The sequence below is a fragment of the Rhododendron vialii genome, chromosome 3a (assembly GCF_030253575.1).
Source record: "Rhododendron vialii isolate Sample 1 chromosome 3a, ASM3025357v1".
Taxonomy (NCBI): domain Eukaryota; kingdom Viridiplantae; phylum Streptophyta; class Magnoliopsida; order Ericales; family Ericaceae; genus Rhododendron; species Rhododendron vialii.
In genome coordinates this window covers 24,096,597-24,116,100 of record NC_080559.1, presented here as the reverse complement: position 1 = coordinate 24,116,100, position 19,504 = coordinate 24,096,597, and the positions used below count along the sequence as shown (strand labels likewise).

General features: G+C 39.0%; 1 protein-coding gene across 4 annotated transcripts; it reads left to right on the top strand.

The window, feature by feature from the left end:
• The first annotated feature begins 8,460 nt into the window (after window positions 1-8,460).
• On the top strand, window positions 8,461-18,875 carry LOC131320605 (SNF2 domain-containing protein CLASSY 1-like). Of its 4 annotated transcripts, none has more exons than XM_058351349.1 (8): window positions 8,461-8,796; window positions 8,879-8,962; window positions 10,730-10,759; window positions 10,908-11,035; window positions 12,132-12,385; window positions 13,305-14,753; window positions 15,283-15,441; window positions 16,557-18,875. In XM_058351349.1, the coding sequence occupies exons 4-8, from the start codon at window positions 10,987-10,989 to the stop codon at window positions 18,486-18,488; spliced, it is 3,843 nt and encodes a 1,280-aa protein (XP_058207332.1). In that variant the 5' UTR covers window positions 8,461-8,796; window positions 8,879-8,962; window positions 10,730-10,759; window positions 10,908-10,986; the 3' UTR covers window positions 18,489-18,875. The 4 variants fall into 4 exon arrangements, with proteins under 4 accessions (XP_058207332.1, XP_058207331.1, XP_058207333.1 ...); XM_058351348.1 differs by having other exon boundaries at window positions 10,687-10,759; XM_058351350.1 differs by having other exon boundaries at window positions 10,687-10,780.
• The last annotated feature ends 629 nt before the right edge of the window (window positions 18,876-19,504 follow it).

The window sequence follows — 19,504 nt, the reverse complement described above, 5'->3', positions numbered from 1 at the left end:
GTGACGTGGAGCAAGTAACGGCTCCTTTTGACAGCTGGAACCTATCCAACCAAGCTGCTTTTCAGTTCAAATCAGAGAAAAGAATCAATTATTATTCATACCATTGCAACCTATACACGTACATATTTATACATGACTAAGGCCCCTATAATCAAGCCAAATCCCTACAATTAAGCCTATCTAATCTCTAAGCTAGGAAAGAATAGATAAACTAGGAAAGAATAACAATTACAAGATAATTACATGATCTCCGTGATTCACAGTAATCAGGAGTGATTCGCGGTAACGGGATATCGTAACACTCCCCCTCAAGTTGGTGCATAGATGTCACACATGCCCAACTTGGCCAAAATTTTTGAGAACACTCGACTTGACACTACTTTGGTAAGAATATCAGCCAGCTGATCTTCCGAGCGAATCTGAGGCAACTCCACAATTTTCTCATCCAATTTTTCCTTAATGAAGAATCTGTCGACCTCCACATGCTTGGTACGATCATGTTGTACCAGATTATGAGCAATATCACATGCTGTTTTATTGTCACGATAAAGTTGTATTGATTGCCTTGGCGGATAGCCCAAATCTACTAAGAGTAGTCTCAACCACAACGCTTCACATATTCCAAGTGCCATACCGCGGAATTCAGCCTCCGCGCTTGAACGAGCAACAACGTTCTGTTTTTTGCTTCTCCACGTAACAAGATTACCACCTACAAAGGTGAAATATCCAGAAGTAGATCGTTTGTCATCAATCGCGCCAGCCCAGTCAGCGTCAGTGTAGGCATCTACGTTCTAACAGTCAACATTTTTAGTAAAAAGTATGCCCTTGCCAGGAGCAGACTTCAGATATCTCAAAATGCGCATAACAGCATTCATATGTTGTTCGCCCGGATTATGCATAAACTGACTCACAATGCTCAACGCGTAGGCAAGATCTGGCCTTGTATGAGCTAAGTACATCAATCTTCCAACGAGCCGTTGATATCTACCTTTATCAACAGGCACCTAATTAACCTTGACACACAATTTCAACCCTTCTTCCACTGGTGTACCAGCGGGTTGACATGCTGACATACCAGATTCTTGTAACAAATCTAAGGCATATTTTCTTTAAGACAAAAAAAATACCTTTATCAGATCGAGACACTTCAATCCCAAGAAAATATTTCAATTGACCAAGGTCCTTCATTTTAAACTCACTTGACAAATAACTCTGAAGAGCCGCCCTCTCTTCAGGATCATTTCCTGTAACCACCATGTCATCAACGTATACAATAAGGGCAGTAATCTTACCATCCTGTTTCTTCAAGAATAAAGTGTGATCTGAATTACTCTGATGGTATCCAAAGGCTCTCATGGATTTTGTGAGCCTGCCGAACCAAGCTCTCGGAGACTGCTTCAACCCATACAGAGATTTCTTTAATTTGCACACCTTTTGACAGTGTACTTCTGGTATCATGCAACCTAGTGGTAAATCCATGTATACTTCTTCAGACAACTCACCATGTAGGAAGGCGTTTTTCACATCGAATTGTTGTAATGGCCAATCCAAGTTTGCAGCTAGGGACAACAAGACTCTAACTGTGTTGATCTTAGCTACTGGTGCAAATGTTTCTGTATAATCTATCCCATAGGTTTGAGAGTACCCTTTTGCCACCAGCCTTGCCTTAAAGCGTTCAATTGTGCCATCTGCTTTGTGCTTCACAGTATAAACCCACTGACATCCAACTGGTTTCTTCCCCGGTGGACGGTCAATAAGTTCCCAAGTGTCATTCCACTGCAAAGACTGCATTTCTTCATTCATAGCGGCTTTCCACCTTGGGTCAGCTAAGGCTTCCTGCACACTGTTAGGAATAGATACAACAGATAATTGATTTACAAATGACTTATTCGATTCTGACAAGCGATGGTTAGACACAAAATGACTCATGGGGTATTTAACTTTACTAGAAAGTTCAGGTTCATATGTGGGCTTAGGAATACCTCTAGTTTGACGCAATGGGAGTTGTTTTCTAGACGGTACATGCCCTAAATCAGGAACATCCTCAGCAAACGATTGATGTGGTGCTTGTGGTGTAAAGGATTCGTGCTGAGATATATCCTTTGGATGATGTTCCTCACTTTCCTCAGCGTTGTGATATTCATCGCTGCGGTGTTCCATTCCGCTGTGATGTTCCTCACCGCTGTGATATTCATCACTATGATCAAATTCGCTTATAATTCTATCGGCAAGTTCAGGCTCATTCGTATCTAACTTCTCAGGTTCAGGGATTAGAAGATCATAGTCTAGAGACTCATAGTCTATACTTTGAACTTCTTCTTGGTTCCCCCCTTGAAGTTCAGACCCAGAGGAATAGTACAAAGAGTCTTCATGAAAAACAACATCTAATGTCATAAACATCCGTTTGGTTGGAGGGTGATACTAGTTGTACCCCTTTTGATGAGCAGCATACCCTAGAAAGACACATCGCAATGCTCGAGGTGTCAATTTGTTTCGCTGATGTTTATGAAGATGTACGAATGCTACACAACCAAAAACATGGGGTGGTAAGTTGGGTACAGCTGGAACAGTGACCGCTTCAGAGAGAGCCTGAAATGGTGTCTTGAAATGAATAGTGCTGAAAGGAACTCAGTTGATCAAATATGCGGCAGAAGTAAGTGCATTTCCCCAATATGATAGAGGCATATGTGCTTCTATTAATGAAGCACGTACAACCTCTAACAAATGATGATTTTTTCGCTCTGCCACCCCATTCTGCTGGGATGTATCAGGACAGGTAGTTTGATGAATGGTCTCATGAGCTTCCAAATATCGCTTCAATTCAAAGCTTACATATTCACCTCCATTATCACTCCGGAGGACTTGTACCTGGGCATTATACTGACTACGGATCATCCTATCAAATTTCTGAAACAACAAGTTAACTTCACTTTTGGATTTCATTAAGCATACCCAAGTCATCCTGGTACAGTCATCAATAAAAGTAACAAACCAACATGAACAATCCAAGGTAGTAAATTTAGATGGACCCCAAACATCAGAATGTATGATCATAAAAGGGCGTGGGCTTTTATTTAAACTTAATGGAAAAGATGTGCGATGACTCTTAGCGAGTTCACAAATATCACACTTAAAACTAGTAACATCAAGCTTTTCAAATAAACTAGGGAACAACTTTTTCAGATAACCAAAGGATGCATGCCCCAAGCGTCGATGCCACAGCCATATCTCAGATTTATTCTTCTTCCCCTCAGAATCTCCTATTATCAGAGCTTGACGCAACTGGGCTGAACTCTTTGACCCCATGTCTAAATAATATAGCTTCCCTCACCTAACACCACAACCAATCGTCTGCCTTGTTTGGATGTCCTTAAACACATAAGATTTAGGCCAAAAAATAACAACGCAAGATAGGGCAGTGGTTATTTGAGAAACTGACAAAAGATTATAATCTAAAGCGGGAACAACCAAAACAGAGTCCAAATTCAAAGTGTCAGTGAGGGACAAGGATCCTTCCCCAACAATCGGGATCGAGGTACCATTGGCAGTAGAAACAGAACTTTGTGAAGAAGTTTTCAGATGTGAAACTTGTCTAGAATCAAATGTCATATGGTCCGAAGCACCAGAATCAATTATATATGTACTATTAGAAACAGCGTTAGAAATATTTAAAACCTTACCACCATTACCTGCCGTTGCTGCTAATGCCAAGATGTGTCCAGCCGCGGGTTGACTAGCCCCTTCATTTTCTGTTGTTGCTTCAACAACCGCAGCGATGGAGACCTTCTTGGAATTCTTCTTCTTTGAATCGCGATTATGATCCCACCATTCTGGATACCCCACCAGTTCATAGCACCGACTTTTTGTGTGACCAACTTGATCACAGTGAGTACATTTATAGGAAGATTTATCGCCACCAGTAGCACCCTTAGGATGGCTGGACTTCGTTCGGTCCTGCTGGTTTTGAGAGGACCAGTTTTGAGTGGACTTGTTACGAGTTGCCATGGCGGAGGCTTCAAAATTCTCTACTTGCCCGTTCATCACTCCACGTCGGACATCTTCGCGGCGAACTAGGGCATAGCACTCTTCTAATTTAGGGATAGGATCCTTCCTCAAGATTTCGCCACGCACTTGCTCGAAATCACCTTCTAATCCAGCGAGAAAGATATGCACCCTTTGTTGTTAAAGCAAGTTTTGATAAGATGCAACATCTGTCTCGTTTACCATGACCATTTTATCACGATGATCCAACTCACTGAAGATTTCAGTCAGTTCTCCATAATATATAGAGAGCGATCTTCCATTTTGTTTGGCAGAGAAAGCCCTCTGGTTCAAGGTAAAAACCTGTAATTCATCTGCTCCATCATAAAAGGCTTTAGACAGAGCTTTCCAAATATCGCATGCCGTAGGTAAGCGAATGTATCGCTTCATGATCTCCGGGGACATAGACATCAGCAACCATCTTTTAACCTTCTGATTGTCTGCGTACCACTTTTCATAGCCTTCATCTTTCTCCGTAGGTGGCGGCGATGTGCCACGAATGAAAGAGAGTTTCTCCTTCTCAGCAATGTGCATCTCCAACATTTGAGACCACAGATCATAGTTGGTCTCATTCAATACAATTCCTGCATTGAATGATGAACCTTCGTGTTGAATAATGATGGGGGTAGATTTGGTGCCAGATGTTTCAGAACCTGACTCGCCCATGGTTTAAGGATTCAAAGAAGAATAATTTTGGGTTTCTAGCTCTGATACCAAGTTCAAATCAGAGAAAAGAATCAATTATTATTCATACCATTGCAACCTATACACGTACATATTTATACATGACTGAGGCCCCTATAATCAAGCCAAATCCCTACAATTAAGCCTATCTAATCTCTAAGCTAGGAAAGAATAGATAAACTAGGAAAGAATAACAATTACAAGATAATTACATGATCTCCGTGATTCATAGTAATCAGGAGTGATTCGCGGTAACGGGATATCGTAACACTTTCCTTATGCCAATTACACGTGGATTTGAAGGGAGCCTCATGGCTGCCGAATATGACGCCACCATCACCTCATGCCAAATTACATTTTCTTCAAAAAAGTTGTAGTTGATTTTTTTTTAAAAAGAACTGTTTAACATAAGGGTTGGAGACGGAGGTTTTGATGTCAAAATGTCACGTAAGCCTTCAAAAAAAAATTAAAATCTCCAATTTGAAGTCATGGGTTGAAGATGGAGCTGTAATCGTTTAAAAAAAAAACATAATTCATTTAAAAACTCAATTTGATTACACATATTTATAATAATGAATACCCTAACATTTTGCAATAATGAAAAATATTTACATAATCATAAATGGAATATTTAAATATCCAACATCTTTATCCATGCCATATAAGAAATCTTTTCACCTTTTTTCATGCTTATGTTTTCATCATCTTAGCGTGTAAATTACCTTTCTTACCTTTTTCACTATGATATACATATATTATGTTATCTTGTTTTATCAATTTAGTGGGATTTGATTGGATTGTTTTTCCAATTTAGTGGGATTGGATTGGATTGTTTTCCTATTTCAGTGAAATTTTGTAAATTTAAATATGATTGATTACTTTTATTTTTGTATCCTATTACTTTTATATTTCAAATTAAATCGCATCAAAACATTCATAATTCGTGATTTTTTGGTAATTTTAATATGATTGATTACTTTTATATTTCAATGATAATATTTTGGGAGTATGTCATGTTTATTAAATCGGTTTCAAGCTAAATTACGAATGGTCATGAAACGTTGAAATCAACATGGTAATTTAACCATGAAACGCTAATCACGATTACACCCATTTTGATGGTAATTTAATCATATTTCATGGAATAAGATCAATTAAAAATATGACATTTTTGGTTAATACGTGGGCATTTGAACATAATCAATACATGCAAAATTGTTGTCAACTTATCATGTTAATTTCATAAAACATGGTCACTTTATCATATCTGGTTGGCCAATACCTATTTCATGGTAACTGCTACAAATAATCTACCATGAATTCAAAAACCGCTATAATAACTCCTCTGCTTGTATGTAATACACCATGATGCGAACATGATCGATTTCGATGAACAAATATACATGCAATATTGATCATCTTCTGCAAAATGATTTGCCATGAAAAAATAAATATATTTCAAAGATTCGATTCATGGTAAACTGTTCAATTAGGAGTGGCAGAGGAACCCATGTGGGTTTTTAAATTCTATTGCAGATTGGAATGAAAATGGATTTTCATGGGAGAAGCGAAAATGGGTTTCTTTGTTGAATCGTCTTCTCCTCAATCGTTTTAGGATTTCCCAGTGCAATGGACGAGGGCAATAGGTGGATGGTGATTAGGCACATGTTCGAATGACAATAGGTTGGAATACAGGATGAAAAGAAACACCATATGAGCGATGGACGACGACGGGATGGAATCCAAGATAAGCGACAGATTGGATGGCGTAAGTGCGGCGTGAGGCCAAAGGACTAAGCGTTGGGATAAGTCAGAGAAGTTGACGGAAAGGGTGGTGATTCAAATCTGAGAGAGAGGAGAGAGGGCTTTCATCCCTTGCCAAAATGAATATTTAGAAGTTTTGAAACAGATATACATGGAAAGCATAAAATTAGGATTAATTAGATGTGTATATCCATTAATTATGCATGGGACCACCGAGGTTAGCTTTCAGTCCCAAAAATCAGGGTCTATATATAGTATCTTGAAAAACAAAGAAATACAATTAATATAGTGCAAAAAGGGTAAACTTGGGTTTATAAAAATTGGAGGATGGAAACATAATTCTAAAAAGTGGATGGGATGAAAACATAACCCATACTAAATTGGAGGATGAATATTTAAGTACCCTAACGCCTCCGTAATTTCATATAATTAACTACGTATTCGTCACCTTGCTCAAGCTGATTATGAATTTTGGTAGTAGTACTATTTTTTCACCACATCTTCTCTCCAAGACATAATTGAACGGATAGTAATCCCGAATGGGGATGGTGTTATGCAGTGGTGTGCTCAGCACCAAGCTGCGCACCTCCAAGCCGTCGGATCGTGCATCTGACGGCTTGGATCTCATCTCGGCAATGAACGGCTCTCGATTGTTAGTTGCCAAGATAAGATCCGAGCTGTCGGATACATGATCCAACGACTTGGAGATGCGCACCATGGTACTGTGCACCTCACTGCCCAGCACCAACCCGAAGTCCACCACTTATTTGAAGAAAATGCGCAAACATGGGTAAATTACAACAATAGGAAACAACAGATTACGTAATATATGAGCATTTAATTTAATTGTTACTACTAGTAAACAACCCATCTAAAATGGAAAAATTGTTAAACAACAGTTACATGATAAATAAATTGAGCATTTGATTGGTAGTACAACACAGACCGACTACATAACAATAAATGAGAATCCGATTATTTAGTAAACAACAGATTACATTACTAAGTATAATTTTGCATTTTGGTTCTCTGAGCCATTTTTTTTGAATTCCTTGCCAAATTTCATATGTCTTGGTTGACTGTGAAATCAGGTTTGTGACTAAAAAGAGCGTTTCCGCTAAATTATACTAAGGAATAAAACTTACGTTTTCACGGATTTTTATTCATATAATTGTCGTTACATAAATTAAAATATTATTTAGAGAAAAATACTTAACTGTGTCATTAACCTGTTATCCAACAATAAGACAATGGATATGCGACCTGGTGTTCGAAAAGGGTAAAAAAAAATTGAAAAAGAAAGACTAAGGGTGAGTTTAGATTAAAAAGTTTAGAATGACTTATTTCTTATATATAATAATTTTTTTCGCATTTATTAGTATTATGTCAAACTTTTGGGACTTGTTTGATTCGTCTCGCTAGAGAAATGACTTATTTCTTATTTGATCGAAACTCATAATTTTATATATAAGTCAAAAAACTGTTTTTTTGACTTATATTTTTTCTTTTGTAAAAAAATTAGGAGTTTCGATCAAAATTTTATATTTTCAATTTCTCTAGTCAAAACGAATTTATATAACACAAAAGTTTAACCCAAAATTAAGAAGCAAGAAGAAAAACTGAATAGAGACAATTTTGCCAAACCAAAACCACCCTAAACGGGCCATGCCCGACTAAACCCGGCCCATTACATAGCTACAGAATTACACCAGGTTTATAGCCTCCTAGGCTCTACGCCAATCGTCAAATGATCAAGTACTTCCAAGACCACCGTACTCCACTCCAACCGATAACTAAAAATCCGCTAGTCAATCCAGACTCTTCGTTACTAGTACTTCCCTCTAAACCAACGGGTCCGATTCGCTAACTCAACCCACAACCCCGGAGAGCCCACGGACCGACCCTACTCCAGCCCGTAGACGGAGACCACCACCCCTTCCGAAGCTCACGTGTTTACTGTTTGACCCCGTCCTTTTACTCCCAACGAACCTCTGCTTCAGTGCTTCCATCAGAGCTGCTCCCCCTTTCCCCTTTGTTTCCAGTGCCATTTCGCTCTCACATGCAGCAGAAAGCCAGACCGATAATCAAGAATCCCAACCCCGAGATTCTCACTCCCTGTGCGCCATAGATTTCTCCGCCCCACTCTCTCTCTCTCTCTCTCTCTCTCTCTACATGGCTTTTGTCCAGAGAATCTTTAGTAGTAGTAACTAGTACTAGTAGAAGCCAATGTCACTCCTCCGCTCCAATTGGCCGGAATCCCACCCCTGTATCTATCCGCTCGATCCGAACCTGCTCCTAGCTTCAAGTGTATGATAACAGTACTTTTCGCTTTTCATTTTTTCTTCGGTTTCCCTTGACGGAAATTTGATTCTTTTGTTTGCATTTCCAGGTAATAAATCTGTGCAAATCTGTAAATTTGTAAAGCGTGCAGAGGATGATGGATCGGAGTTTTGACTTTGGTTTACTGAATTTGGTAAGCTCGGGTTACTGAAATTTCCTGTTCCTTTCTCTTTCTTTGCCTCTTTGAGGGGTTTTTTTTTTCTTTTCTGTATTGGTTAAATTAGTAATTTGCTGCTTGGAGTTTGTCTCGCTTCTGTTTTTATGACTATAAATTGATGTTTGCAGAACTTGCAGCAACCAGTGAGTGTTTATTTATGCACACGCGTGGTCGTAAATAGGCAAACAAAGTACAGACATGCGAAGATTGATTGATTACTTCTAGTAATTCTAGTAAAGAAGTGATTTTTTTTTTAATATTTTTGATCGGCAAATAAAAAAAAACCTTATACGGATTACTTCCAGGTATATCTGTATAAGGTTTTTGGGATAACACAGTGACCTTAAACTCTCAAAGTTTTTATAACAAAATGTGAAGGCGTGGTAAGACCAAGCCAGAAATCTTATTTCCTTTATTTTCGTTTTGGGGGTTGGTTTGGCAGATCAAGATAACTGGAGCAAAAAAAAAAAAATATTGTTAGAAGTTATTTTCTGCTGAGAGTAATGAGGAGGAAAACTATGAAAAATGGAGTTAATAAATCCATATGTCGTTTTTTAAATCTTACTTTACCTATTTCTTGCAGTTTTTGTCCATTTTATTGATAGTCAGTACAGCCAAACTTTTTAAGTTCTTTGGGGTTTGCTTCCTCACAAGGTAAGAAGGTTTGAAACCTCTCACGTGATATCAACTCTTGTGGTGTCAGTCCATATGGGATTTGTTCCAGCTTCCCCTACTAATGGACGGTGGGATTAGTTACTGCGAGTTAGTCAAAGTGCGCATCGGACACCCTGAGATATCAGAAAAACAGTCAGTTCAAGGCATTATTTGGGTATGTGAATCATGTGATTCATATAATCAAAGTCTTGCTCTATGATGCCAATGCATTGAGAAAAATAAATTTTACATATGGTGTAAATCAAATTAACAGAAGTCATATTATTAAATCATGTTGGAACAGTAGGGGGCTACCTTCCATCAAGATAACACAATGTCACATGTTAGTTTGGGGCTACCCATATGTTAGGAATATGTAGAAAATCGAGGCCAATTTTGTCTAAAGATTTAGTGGCCATTCCACATGCTTTTTTTTTCTTTTTTTTTGTGTGTGTGTGTGTAATCGATGGCTATTCCACATGCGTAACAGACCTATTTGTGAAATGGTCCCTGAATGCATAAGCATGTGAGTATTCTTGGTAGTGCAAGCTTTTGATGCCTTTGTGAGTAGGGAAGAGAGTGTCAAGAAACTGAGGGAGATAGGTTGTTGTTGTTGGATTTGTCACTATTATCGAAATGCATTACACCCATCATGTTTTTTGGATTACATATTCATTCCATATCCCGAAAAATAAAGAAGTATCTTTTTCATAGAATCATCTAAGAAGTAAGTTCAGATATCTGATCCACCTTTCACAAATGGACGCTCAACTACCCGTCAATGGTGTTTGTCTACTCTGCGTGAAAAAAATGTTAATGATACGCCCTAGGCCTGGTGGTTTATTATGGCGACTTGTGTATTACAAAGAGGAAATAAGAACTTTTCTTGATCTTTGGTTCAATATTTATAGTTTTTGCCATCAACTTTTTTTTTGTTTTGTTAGCAGTAATTACCCACCGTGGTCAACGCCCTGTGCGAATTATGCGGCATATGTACTATTGTATCCTTAATTTCAATACGATGGCTTTTATGTGTTTATTGATAGACCTTGTGGAGCTGAATTTTAGCTTTTCTTCAAATGCTACCAGAAGATGTGCCTGGTCAACAGCGAATTGCAGGTACATGTCCATATTCTCGAGGCATGTGTTCTATTGTGTCAATGATTTCAGTATTATGTCCTTGTACTTCTTGATGGACCTTGTGGATAGTGGATGTTAAATGTTTAGCATTTTTGCTCTTGTGCTAATACAAGATGTGCCTGGTCAGTGGTGAATTGCAGGTGCAGAACTTTATCCTGCACATTTTACTGGAGTATCGGGACGATTGAGATCTCTTGTTAAGAGTCATGAAGAGAAGGAATATACATCAAAGCTCACATCCATTTGATCCATGCCGTAAGCACGAACTCCGTCCTCTTCCATTACTGTTTTTCTACTCTTTTATTACCTACATTACAATTTAAACAGATCGATCCAAGCTTTGTCTGTTGCGTTGTTAATTTTGAAGTGATTGGGATGTACTCCAAGCCTACACCCTTGATAGATATTGCTTTCGTGACTTGCCTCTACCTTTACGTGGTTGGGGAAGAACTTGCTACATTTACTTGCTTTCACCATGTTAAACCATTTGTTTTCCAATGCAATAGTCATTAAAATGGGTATAGTTTTCGCTCAGCAACACCAAAGAACTTAAAAAGTTTTGGCTATAAATTTCTGGCCTTGTTAAAACAGAAAGGCCAAATAACTTGCACGGAAGTTATGCGTCCGGGTACGTTGTCTATACATGGTAATTGATTTGTTTGGCTGTAACTAATGGAGTCACAGCTCATGTTGAAGCATGGTGATTAGAAAGCACACCAGGGGTTTGTCCAAGTCGATGGTTTCCATACCGACTGTAACTGGTTCTTAAAAACCAACAAAAGTGGTTGGTTCAATCAGATCAAAGCGGTGTTTGGGAAATATAGCCAAGTTGAATTACTTGCGACTTGTCAATTCCAGTTTTCAAAGATGGTCAGAGTTCAGAGCACTAGTCTGGACTATTTTGGAAAGATGTTTAGCTTTTCACTTATTTCTGAAGTTGTTCCAACTTCCTTAAATGTTTTGTGTTTATTTGGAAAAGCTCTTTATTTGGTTTCTTTTATGGAGTTAGACTATGGCAGAACAGAGGATGAAGTTGTGGTGTTTATCTGTGTATTAACCATCTTCTTTTGCAGTGAACTAACATATCTGGATCCACTTCTCCTTGAAGCTAGTTGGAAGTCTATTTCGATGGATCCCCCAATTGTCCAGGTTTGAGACCTGGGACATGATGGAGGATTTAAAAAGGCACCTTTCTGTACAACAAAATAGACTTCTCAACCTTTAGGGAAAACTAAATGGATTTAGTTCATATGGCTTCCCAGTGCCAGTATCTTTCATTCCATATGATATGTTTGGAACGTTTCTTTCTATTCTGTACTTATGTCGTTGTTTTTGATTTACTATCTGACAGCTTTTGAGGCATTTTATTACGGCTCATGGCAAACTGTGGAGCGCTTGCGAATTAAGGATGGGGCTATAACCATGCTTTTGGTAGATGGTGAAAATATTGTAGAAGAAAATGTCCCCCTATCAAACCTTCGAGTAAGGTCGAGAAAAGCAACTTATTCAGATTGCACTTGCTTTTTAAGGCCGGGACTTGATGTTTGTGTGCTATCAACCTTACAACTTACAGAAAATTCAAGTGAAGAGGAAAAGCAGGAGCCTGTAAGTAACCATTTACTATATATCAGCTGCATGCTTTTTTGCATAATATAAAGTTTGATCTGGACACAGTTCGCATCATGCTGTTAGTGAATTGGACTACTCGTTTTTGTTTGTTACAAAGATACCTGATGCCGGCCCATTATGTTTGTTACTATGTTACCTGTAACGCGGATCGTACCCGTACAAGGAACGGGATCGTGGTACGCCGTGTGTCTAAACTGTGGAACTCTTGGGATAGGCTTCTATAGAAATCAAAATCAAAAGTTACCCCTTCAAGGGATAAAAATGTTTAGTAAAATTAAGTATCATTTTCCAAATTATTCGTGCAAAATACATTTCTAGGACCATAATGCCCAAATTTTGCTATTTTCTCAAGATTTTTACATTAATAAGTTAATTTTTTTTGGAAAACAAAAAGTGGGGATCCGGATCACTAGTTTTACCATTTTGGAACGTTCGTATTGGTGCGCAATTCGCTAGGGTAGTAGCATTCCTTGGTAACATAGGTTTGTTCTTTTGGAAGAATATTTTTTTCAGCAAACATACAGTCTATTTTACTTATAAGTTATTCGGATTAGACATCTTTGTTGTTTCTGGGAATTCTCATATCAATATTCGGCATGTGAATCTTGGTGTCGTGCCATTCAGTCAAGGTGGGCACTTTATGCCTTTACTCAGTTACGCATGATTGCTAACTTTGTCTCCGACTCTCTGTAATGCTTGCCTCACATGCTTGATGAATTGGCTTGTCATCTCTTTAATACTCTTCTCATGCTTAACCTGTTCAAGCTATTCTCTAACACACATTACTTCATTTGTTTAGACATCTGTGTTGGCCTCTGCATAAATTAGCTTGTTTTTATAAGGGTATTAGATGCCATGTTTTAATGATTATTTACCTGCTATTTTTCTGATGTAGGTCTGGTTGGATGCTAAAATAAAATCTGTCGAGAGGAAGCCTCACGAATCTAAATGTGCTTGCCAATTTTACGTTAGCTTCTATGCTACACAAGGCCCTCTTGGAATGACAAAGAAAGCACTTGTTAAGGAAATCACTATGGTGCAAATTGATCAAATTTCCATCATTCAAAAGCTTGAATGGAACCCATGTGAAAATGAGCACTACCGTTGGGACTTAACTGAGGATTGTTTCTCGGTGCATATATACAAGTTATTCACAGGAAAATTCTCATCTGATCTTTCATGGCTACTTGTTGTTTCTGTTTTGAAGCAACTTGAATTCTACGTAAGGTCAATACACAACAGGATAGTCTATCAGATTTCTGATGATGATGGTGACGGTGACGGTGACCATTGTTCTCCAAATTCAGAAGGCCGTTCCAATGCTGTGAATTTTAAGTTAGAGAATGGAATTTCAGTCCCTGTTGTTGTACCCTTCACACCAATAAGTACTCCTGAGAAGGGAACTGGTTCTAGCATGGATGGAGAAGAACTGGGGTCATCTTTTGATGTCATGGGTTTGCGTCGATCCAAGCGGCGATATGTGCAACCAGAGCGTTACATGGGTTGTGATGATTTATCTGAGTCTGATATTGATGTGGTTCGAATGTACAAAACATACAGATGGGAATATGAAGAAATGCCATTGGCGCCATTGGCACTATCGATCCAAGCTGACCATGCACATCAGTTGGATGACCACTCCGAGTTTGACAAAAGGGTCGTTTCATATGCAAAAGATCAATATGAGTTTTTTTTTGGGTCCCAAAAATCACTCAAATCTCTGGAGGTGGAATCACGTGTATCTAATCAATGCGAGCATCCACCACGACTTACTAATCAAATACAAGATCCACTACAACTTGCTATTGTTCCTGTGACCGATAACACCAATCAAACTGTCCATGAGGAGAATCCCCTTCGTGCTGAGATTCCTGGGAAGTATTCAGAGGTCGTTGGTCAAGCGGTTTCAAAGTATATTTACATTAATGGTACCCATAGAGTGCATAGAAGAAGTACTTCTGAGGGTGACATTCCAGAGAGTGAAGGTACTCGATGGGGGTGGAAAAGTTTATACAAGAAAACTCGCAGAAGAAGGGATAGGTCTAAACCTTCGGGAAGGGAGAGTTTTCGCGATGCAGGAACAACTAACTGCAAGAGATCATTTAGTGCGAGTATGTACAGGGAGTTGATAAGGAGATGTATGGACAACATAAAATCCACAATCAACAAAGAACAACCACTAGTTATTGATCAGTGGAAAGACTTCCAGGCATCGAAGTTCATGGAGCAAAGGGATGGTAGTGAAGTACCCTCGAAAAATGAGGAAGAAGACTCGGAAATAGAGATGTTATGGAAGGAAATGGAACTTTGCATGCAATCAAATTATCTCAATGAAGACAGTGAGGTATTATTTCTTTCTTTCTTTCTTCTTCTGGATCTTGTTCCCATGTTAGTACCTCTATAATTTTATGTTGTAGCAAGCCTTTGTTTTTTTTATTATAATTTCCAGAGCGGGAGTATAATTTAAAAAGCTACCCATTTCACTTTCAAAGAAAACTCCATCCCTAAATCCCATTGGGTCAGTGTGGTACCCGTGCGCTTTTCAATGTTTTGTCTTACCCCTGAGGTCACGTTTGTTTGGGGCAGGATTCACAACTCCCCCGTGTTGTTGGTAATTCTGTCCATGGGTTAGCCACATCATCTGATCGAAAGGTCCAAATTTATGCCATGTGTTTAATCGCATGCAATATCCTTCCTAAGCAAACCTTGAACATGTATTCATAATGCTTCGAATTTTATAATCCTTCCAAAAATAACATAATACTCTGAATCCATTCAACCTCCCCAATACATATAGGTCCTGATCATAAGATGGCCAATAAACAGTTGGTTCTATATAGATTTGATGATTGTTCAAATTTAATGCTTTTCAGGGTTCCAATGTTGAAGTCCCCAATGAGAATGTGCAGAATTCAAGTAAGCACCGTGGACAAGCTTGTCGACATGAATACAAACTAAATGAAGAAATAGGAATTCTGTGTCGCTTATGTGGCTTTGTGCTCACCGAAATAAGAGATGTCTCGCCATCATTTGTAAGTTGAGTTTGGATTAAGGAGACCAAGTATTTCCTGCATATATTCTAGATAGATTATTGAAGTCTCCGGACATAATATGAGAAGTTTGGTCAAAGAGAACTTTGGCAGGGTTGGTAAATGCGCGTGCCATGTCTAGGACCTCGATCACGGGAGTTCGATTCCCCCATGCAGCTGTTCTCTTTTCCTCTTTGAAAAACTATCTGCGCTCTCTAGTCTCTCCCTCTCTCACAGTAATTTTTTTCCTTATAAGAACTGGGGGTTGCACCCCGGATTCTTTGCATAAAACTCACATAAGGTATTTAATTTTTTACTAATTGGAGAGGCACGAGACCCATTTGAACATTAATTTTCCCAAGTTTGGTATGCTTTTTACTACATGTTTCTTTATGAATATTGGTGTGTGTGAATGGACAAATAAAATGAATTCACGAATACGTTGATGTTCATATTTGTATGAATAAGTTAGGTATTACACCTTTTTTTACACTTAGAGTGAAAGAGGGATTTTCCATTGCCTCCGGCACTCCTGAAACTTTTCTATTTAGACGTTCGAAACGTGTCACTTTCGAACACATAATTTTTTCTTTAGACTAATGTGGTTCGGCTATGTATTTACGAGTATGGAAAAAAAACTAATACCTTGTACAAATAATCTAAAAATTGCAATTTAGAGAATGGTCAGTTTGGATTGAGAAAAATTAGTATCGTAATCTCTCACCAAAAAAAAATTCGACTACAAAACCTAGTTTTATGACTTTCTACAATTAATTTTCTTCCTCATACTTTTTCGCACAACATGTAACTAAATTTCCATTGAACGGTGCCACCCCCGTGGCCGAATTCTGACTCCGCCACTGCTTAACGTTTCGAAAATACCAGAACTAAATGGAATGTCGTGACTGGACCAACTAACAATTGGAATTACTGATTATAAAACTGTTATTTTTTCTTTTCGCAATGCTTGTTATATAAGAACTTGTACAGGTAAAAGGGCAATAGTTGGTTCACTGGTGTTATGTTCCTATTTCTAACCCACACTCCTTTTTCTTACTCCTGTGTGGTATCGTGGCATCTTGATGCATATTAGTGATCCTAATGATTTTATTTTGTAGTTGCAATCCACTGTTTGTATTCCAAACAAGGGCCCACGCAATGAAGAAGATTCAGATCATGAAGATGTGGGGCTTGATCTTGCATGCATTCCTGCTACTTCCAACATTCCGTTATCGGAGGGGGAAGACAATGTATGGACCTTAATACCCGAGCTTCAAAAGAAATTACGCTTCCACCAAAAGAGGGCATTTGAGTTCCTCTGGCGTAACATTGCTGGTTCTTTGGTACCAGCTCTTATGGAACCTTCAGTTAACCGGAGAGGAGGTTGTGTTATCTCTCATTCTCCCGGGGCTGGTAAAACTTTTCTCATCATTGCATTCCTTGTGAGCTTCTTGAAGCTATTCCCAGGATCAAGGCCTTTGGTCCTCGCACCAAAAACAACGCTGTACACCTGGTACAAAGAGATAATCAAGTGGGATATTCCTATTCCGGTTTATCAAATCCATGGTGGTCAAACCTACAGAGGTGAAGTCCAAAGGCAGAAATTGAAGTTATCACCCGGAGCTCCAAAACCCAACCAAGATGTGATGCATGTGTTGGACTGTATGGAGAAAATTCAAAAATGGCTTGCTGGCCCAAGTATTCTTCTGATGGGTTATACCTCATTTCTAACAATGACGCGGGAAGATTCAAAATATGCTCACAGAAAATATATGGGCCAAGTGTTGCGGCAGAGTCCTGGTATTCTTATACTTGACGAGGGGCACAACCCAAGAAGCACTAAGTCAAGGTTGAGGAAAGGTTTGATGAAGGTTGAGACAGGGCTCAGGATTTTGCTCTCCGGTACATTGTTTCAGAACAACTTTGGAGAGTATTTCAACACCCTCACTTTGGCACGACCGAGTTTTGTGGGTGAGGTTTTGAAGGAACTGGACCCGAAGTACAAGAGGAGGAAGAAAGGAGCAAAAACACGCTTTTCGCTCGAAAATAGAGCAAGAAAGCTTTTCATTGACAAAATTGCAAAGAAAATCGATTCAGGCATTGCAGAAGAACGAGCTGAAAGTCTGAACACTTTGAAGAAATTGACTGGCGGTTTTATAGATGTTTACGAAGGTGGAGTTTCTGACAGCCTTCCTGGTTTACAATGTTACACTCTGATGATGAAGTCAACACCTTACCAACAAGAGCTGCTGACAAAACTTCAGAACCAAAGACCTGCTTACAAAGGATTTCCTCTGGAACTGGAGCTTCTCATTACTCTTGGCTCCATACATCCTTGGTTGATCAGAACCACTACATGTTCCAGTCAATACTTCAGTGAAGAAGTACTGGAGGATCTTGATAGGTACAAGTTTGATTTAAAATTCGGTTCAAAAGTGAGATTCGTTATGAGCCTTATACCGCGATGTATTATAAGGAAAGAGAAGGTTCTCATTTTTTGCCACAACATCGCTCCGATTAACCTATTTCTAGAAATATTCGAGGCATTCTATGGCTGGCGGAAAGGTGAAGAGGTTTTGGTCCTTCAAGGGGATCTTGAGCTTTTTGAAAGAGGAAGGGTGATGGATAAGTTTGAGGAACCTGGTGGGCCCTCAAAGGTGATGCTGGCTTCGATCAACGCTTGTGCTGAAGGCATCAGTTTGACTGCAGCTTCGCGGGTGATCTTATTGGACTCTGAGTGGAATCCTTCAAAGAGCAAGCAAGCTATTGCGCGAGCTTTTAGGCCTGGTCAGGCGAAAGAGGTGTACGTGTACCAGCTCTTGGCTACTGGAACCCTAGAAGAAGAGAAGCACACTAGGACCACATGGAAGGAATGGGTTTCTTGTATGATATTTAGTGAGGAGAATGTGGAGGACCCGTCACGCTGGCAAGCAGAAAAAATCGAAGATGATGTGTTGAGGGAGATTGTGGAAGAGGATCGAACTACTCTGTTCCATTCAATAATGAAGAATGAGAAGGCTTCGAATGCGGTGGTTAGAGGTAAAGACTAAACTCATGACTTGGATCATAATACTGGAATATGCAGAACCTGCTTGCCATTTATGCATGAGTTGATGATGAACTGATGATTTGTGCGATTGTTGGCGAGTCCAGCTTGGTGGTGTGTTGTTCAGCTTGGTGTGAAAACTTAACGAGCTTCAAAAATATGTTCAAATTAGGTTTGTTTGTCAGTCGAGTTGATCTCAAACAAGCTTTTATTTGGTTGCGTAGAATGTGCTTTTCATTTTAGCATGACTTGATGTACTAATAAAATTTTCGAACTTGGTTTGTATGTTATCGAGCCGATCTCAAACTGGCATCAAGGGGTTATGTAAAACGTGCCTGTCGTTTTAGCATGACTTATGTAGTAATAATATGTGATTTGTGAACTTTTGCTAGATGTGCCCTCTGAACTTTTGCTATTCATTCAAGCATTCATTTTATATCTGATACAATAATCCACTTGCATTTTGTCATGCAAAGCCCAACATTTCATCATCTCTTCTTGTGCAAGGACTCTGACCATTAGTTACCCCCATAAAGCGAAAAAAGAAAGTCTATACTTCGGTGACCACATTTGGTTATCAAAAAGTTTATATGACGTTTCGCTGTTTGTATTGGTGATGGGTGATTGAGTTAGGGCCTTCTTGAGGTATTTTCAGGGGAAATTGAAATCTCAAATTAGCATTCATCAATGTTTAGGACTTTGGGGGTATAAAGACAAACAAGTTGTGGCTTCCATGGTATGGGCAGAATTATTCATGAACTCTTATCTTCTTTTCCGTGCCTGCAATCAAACCAAGTAACATTTCAATGAACTTATCTTCTAACGATTTTCTGTCCTCTGTTTCGTTTTTCAAATAAAGTCCATGCATACTCTGTTGATGTTTTTGATTAGGGGTTGGGCTCCTCTCCAATAAATGTCTCGGATAGTTTAAATTTTCTCCCAATGCAAGAGTATCCTACCGGTGAGATACTCTTGTGGAATCTACAAGCATAAGACAGCTCCAGCAACTGTCCCGAATAG

Excerpts from the sequence above, each read along its gene's own strand:
- LOC131320605 (XM_058351351.1), top strand. The coding sequence starts at position 10,987 with ATGAAGAGAAGGAATATACATCAAAGCTCACATCCATTTGATCCATGC. Across the intron at positions 11,036-12,131 it reads ACATCCATTTGATCCATGCC|CTTTTGAGGCATTTTATTAC; the intron begins GTAAGCACGAAC and ends ACTATCTGACAG. Across the intron at positions 12,386-13,304 it reads AAGAGGAAAAGCAGGAGCCT|GTCTGGTTGGATGCTAAAAT; the intron begins GTAAGTAACCAT and ends TTTCTGATGTAG.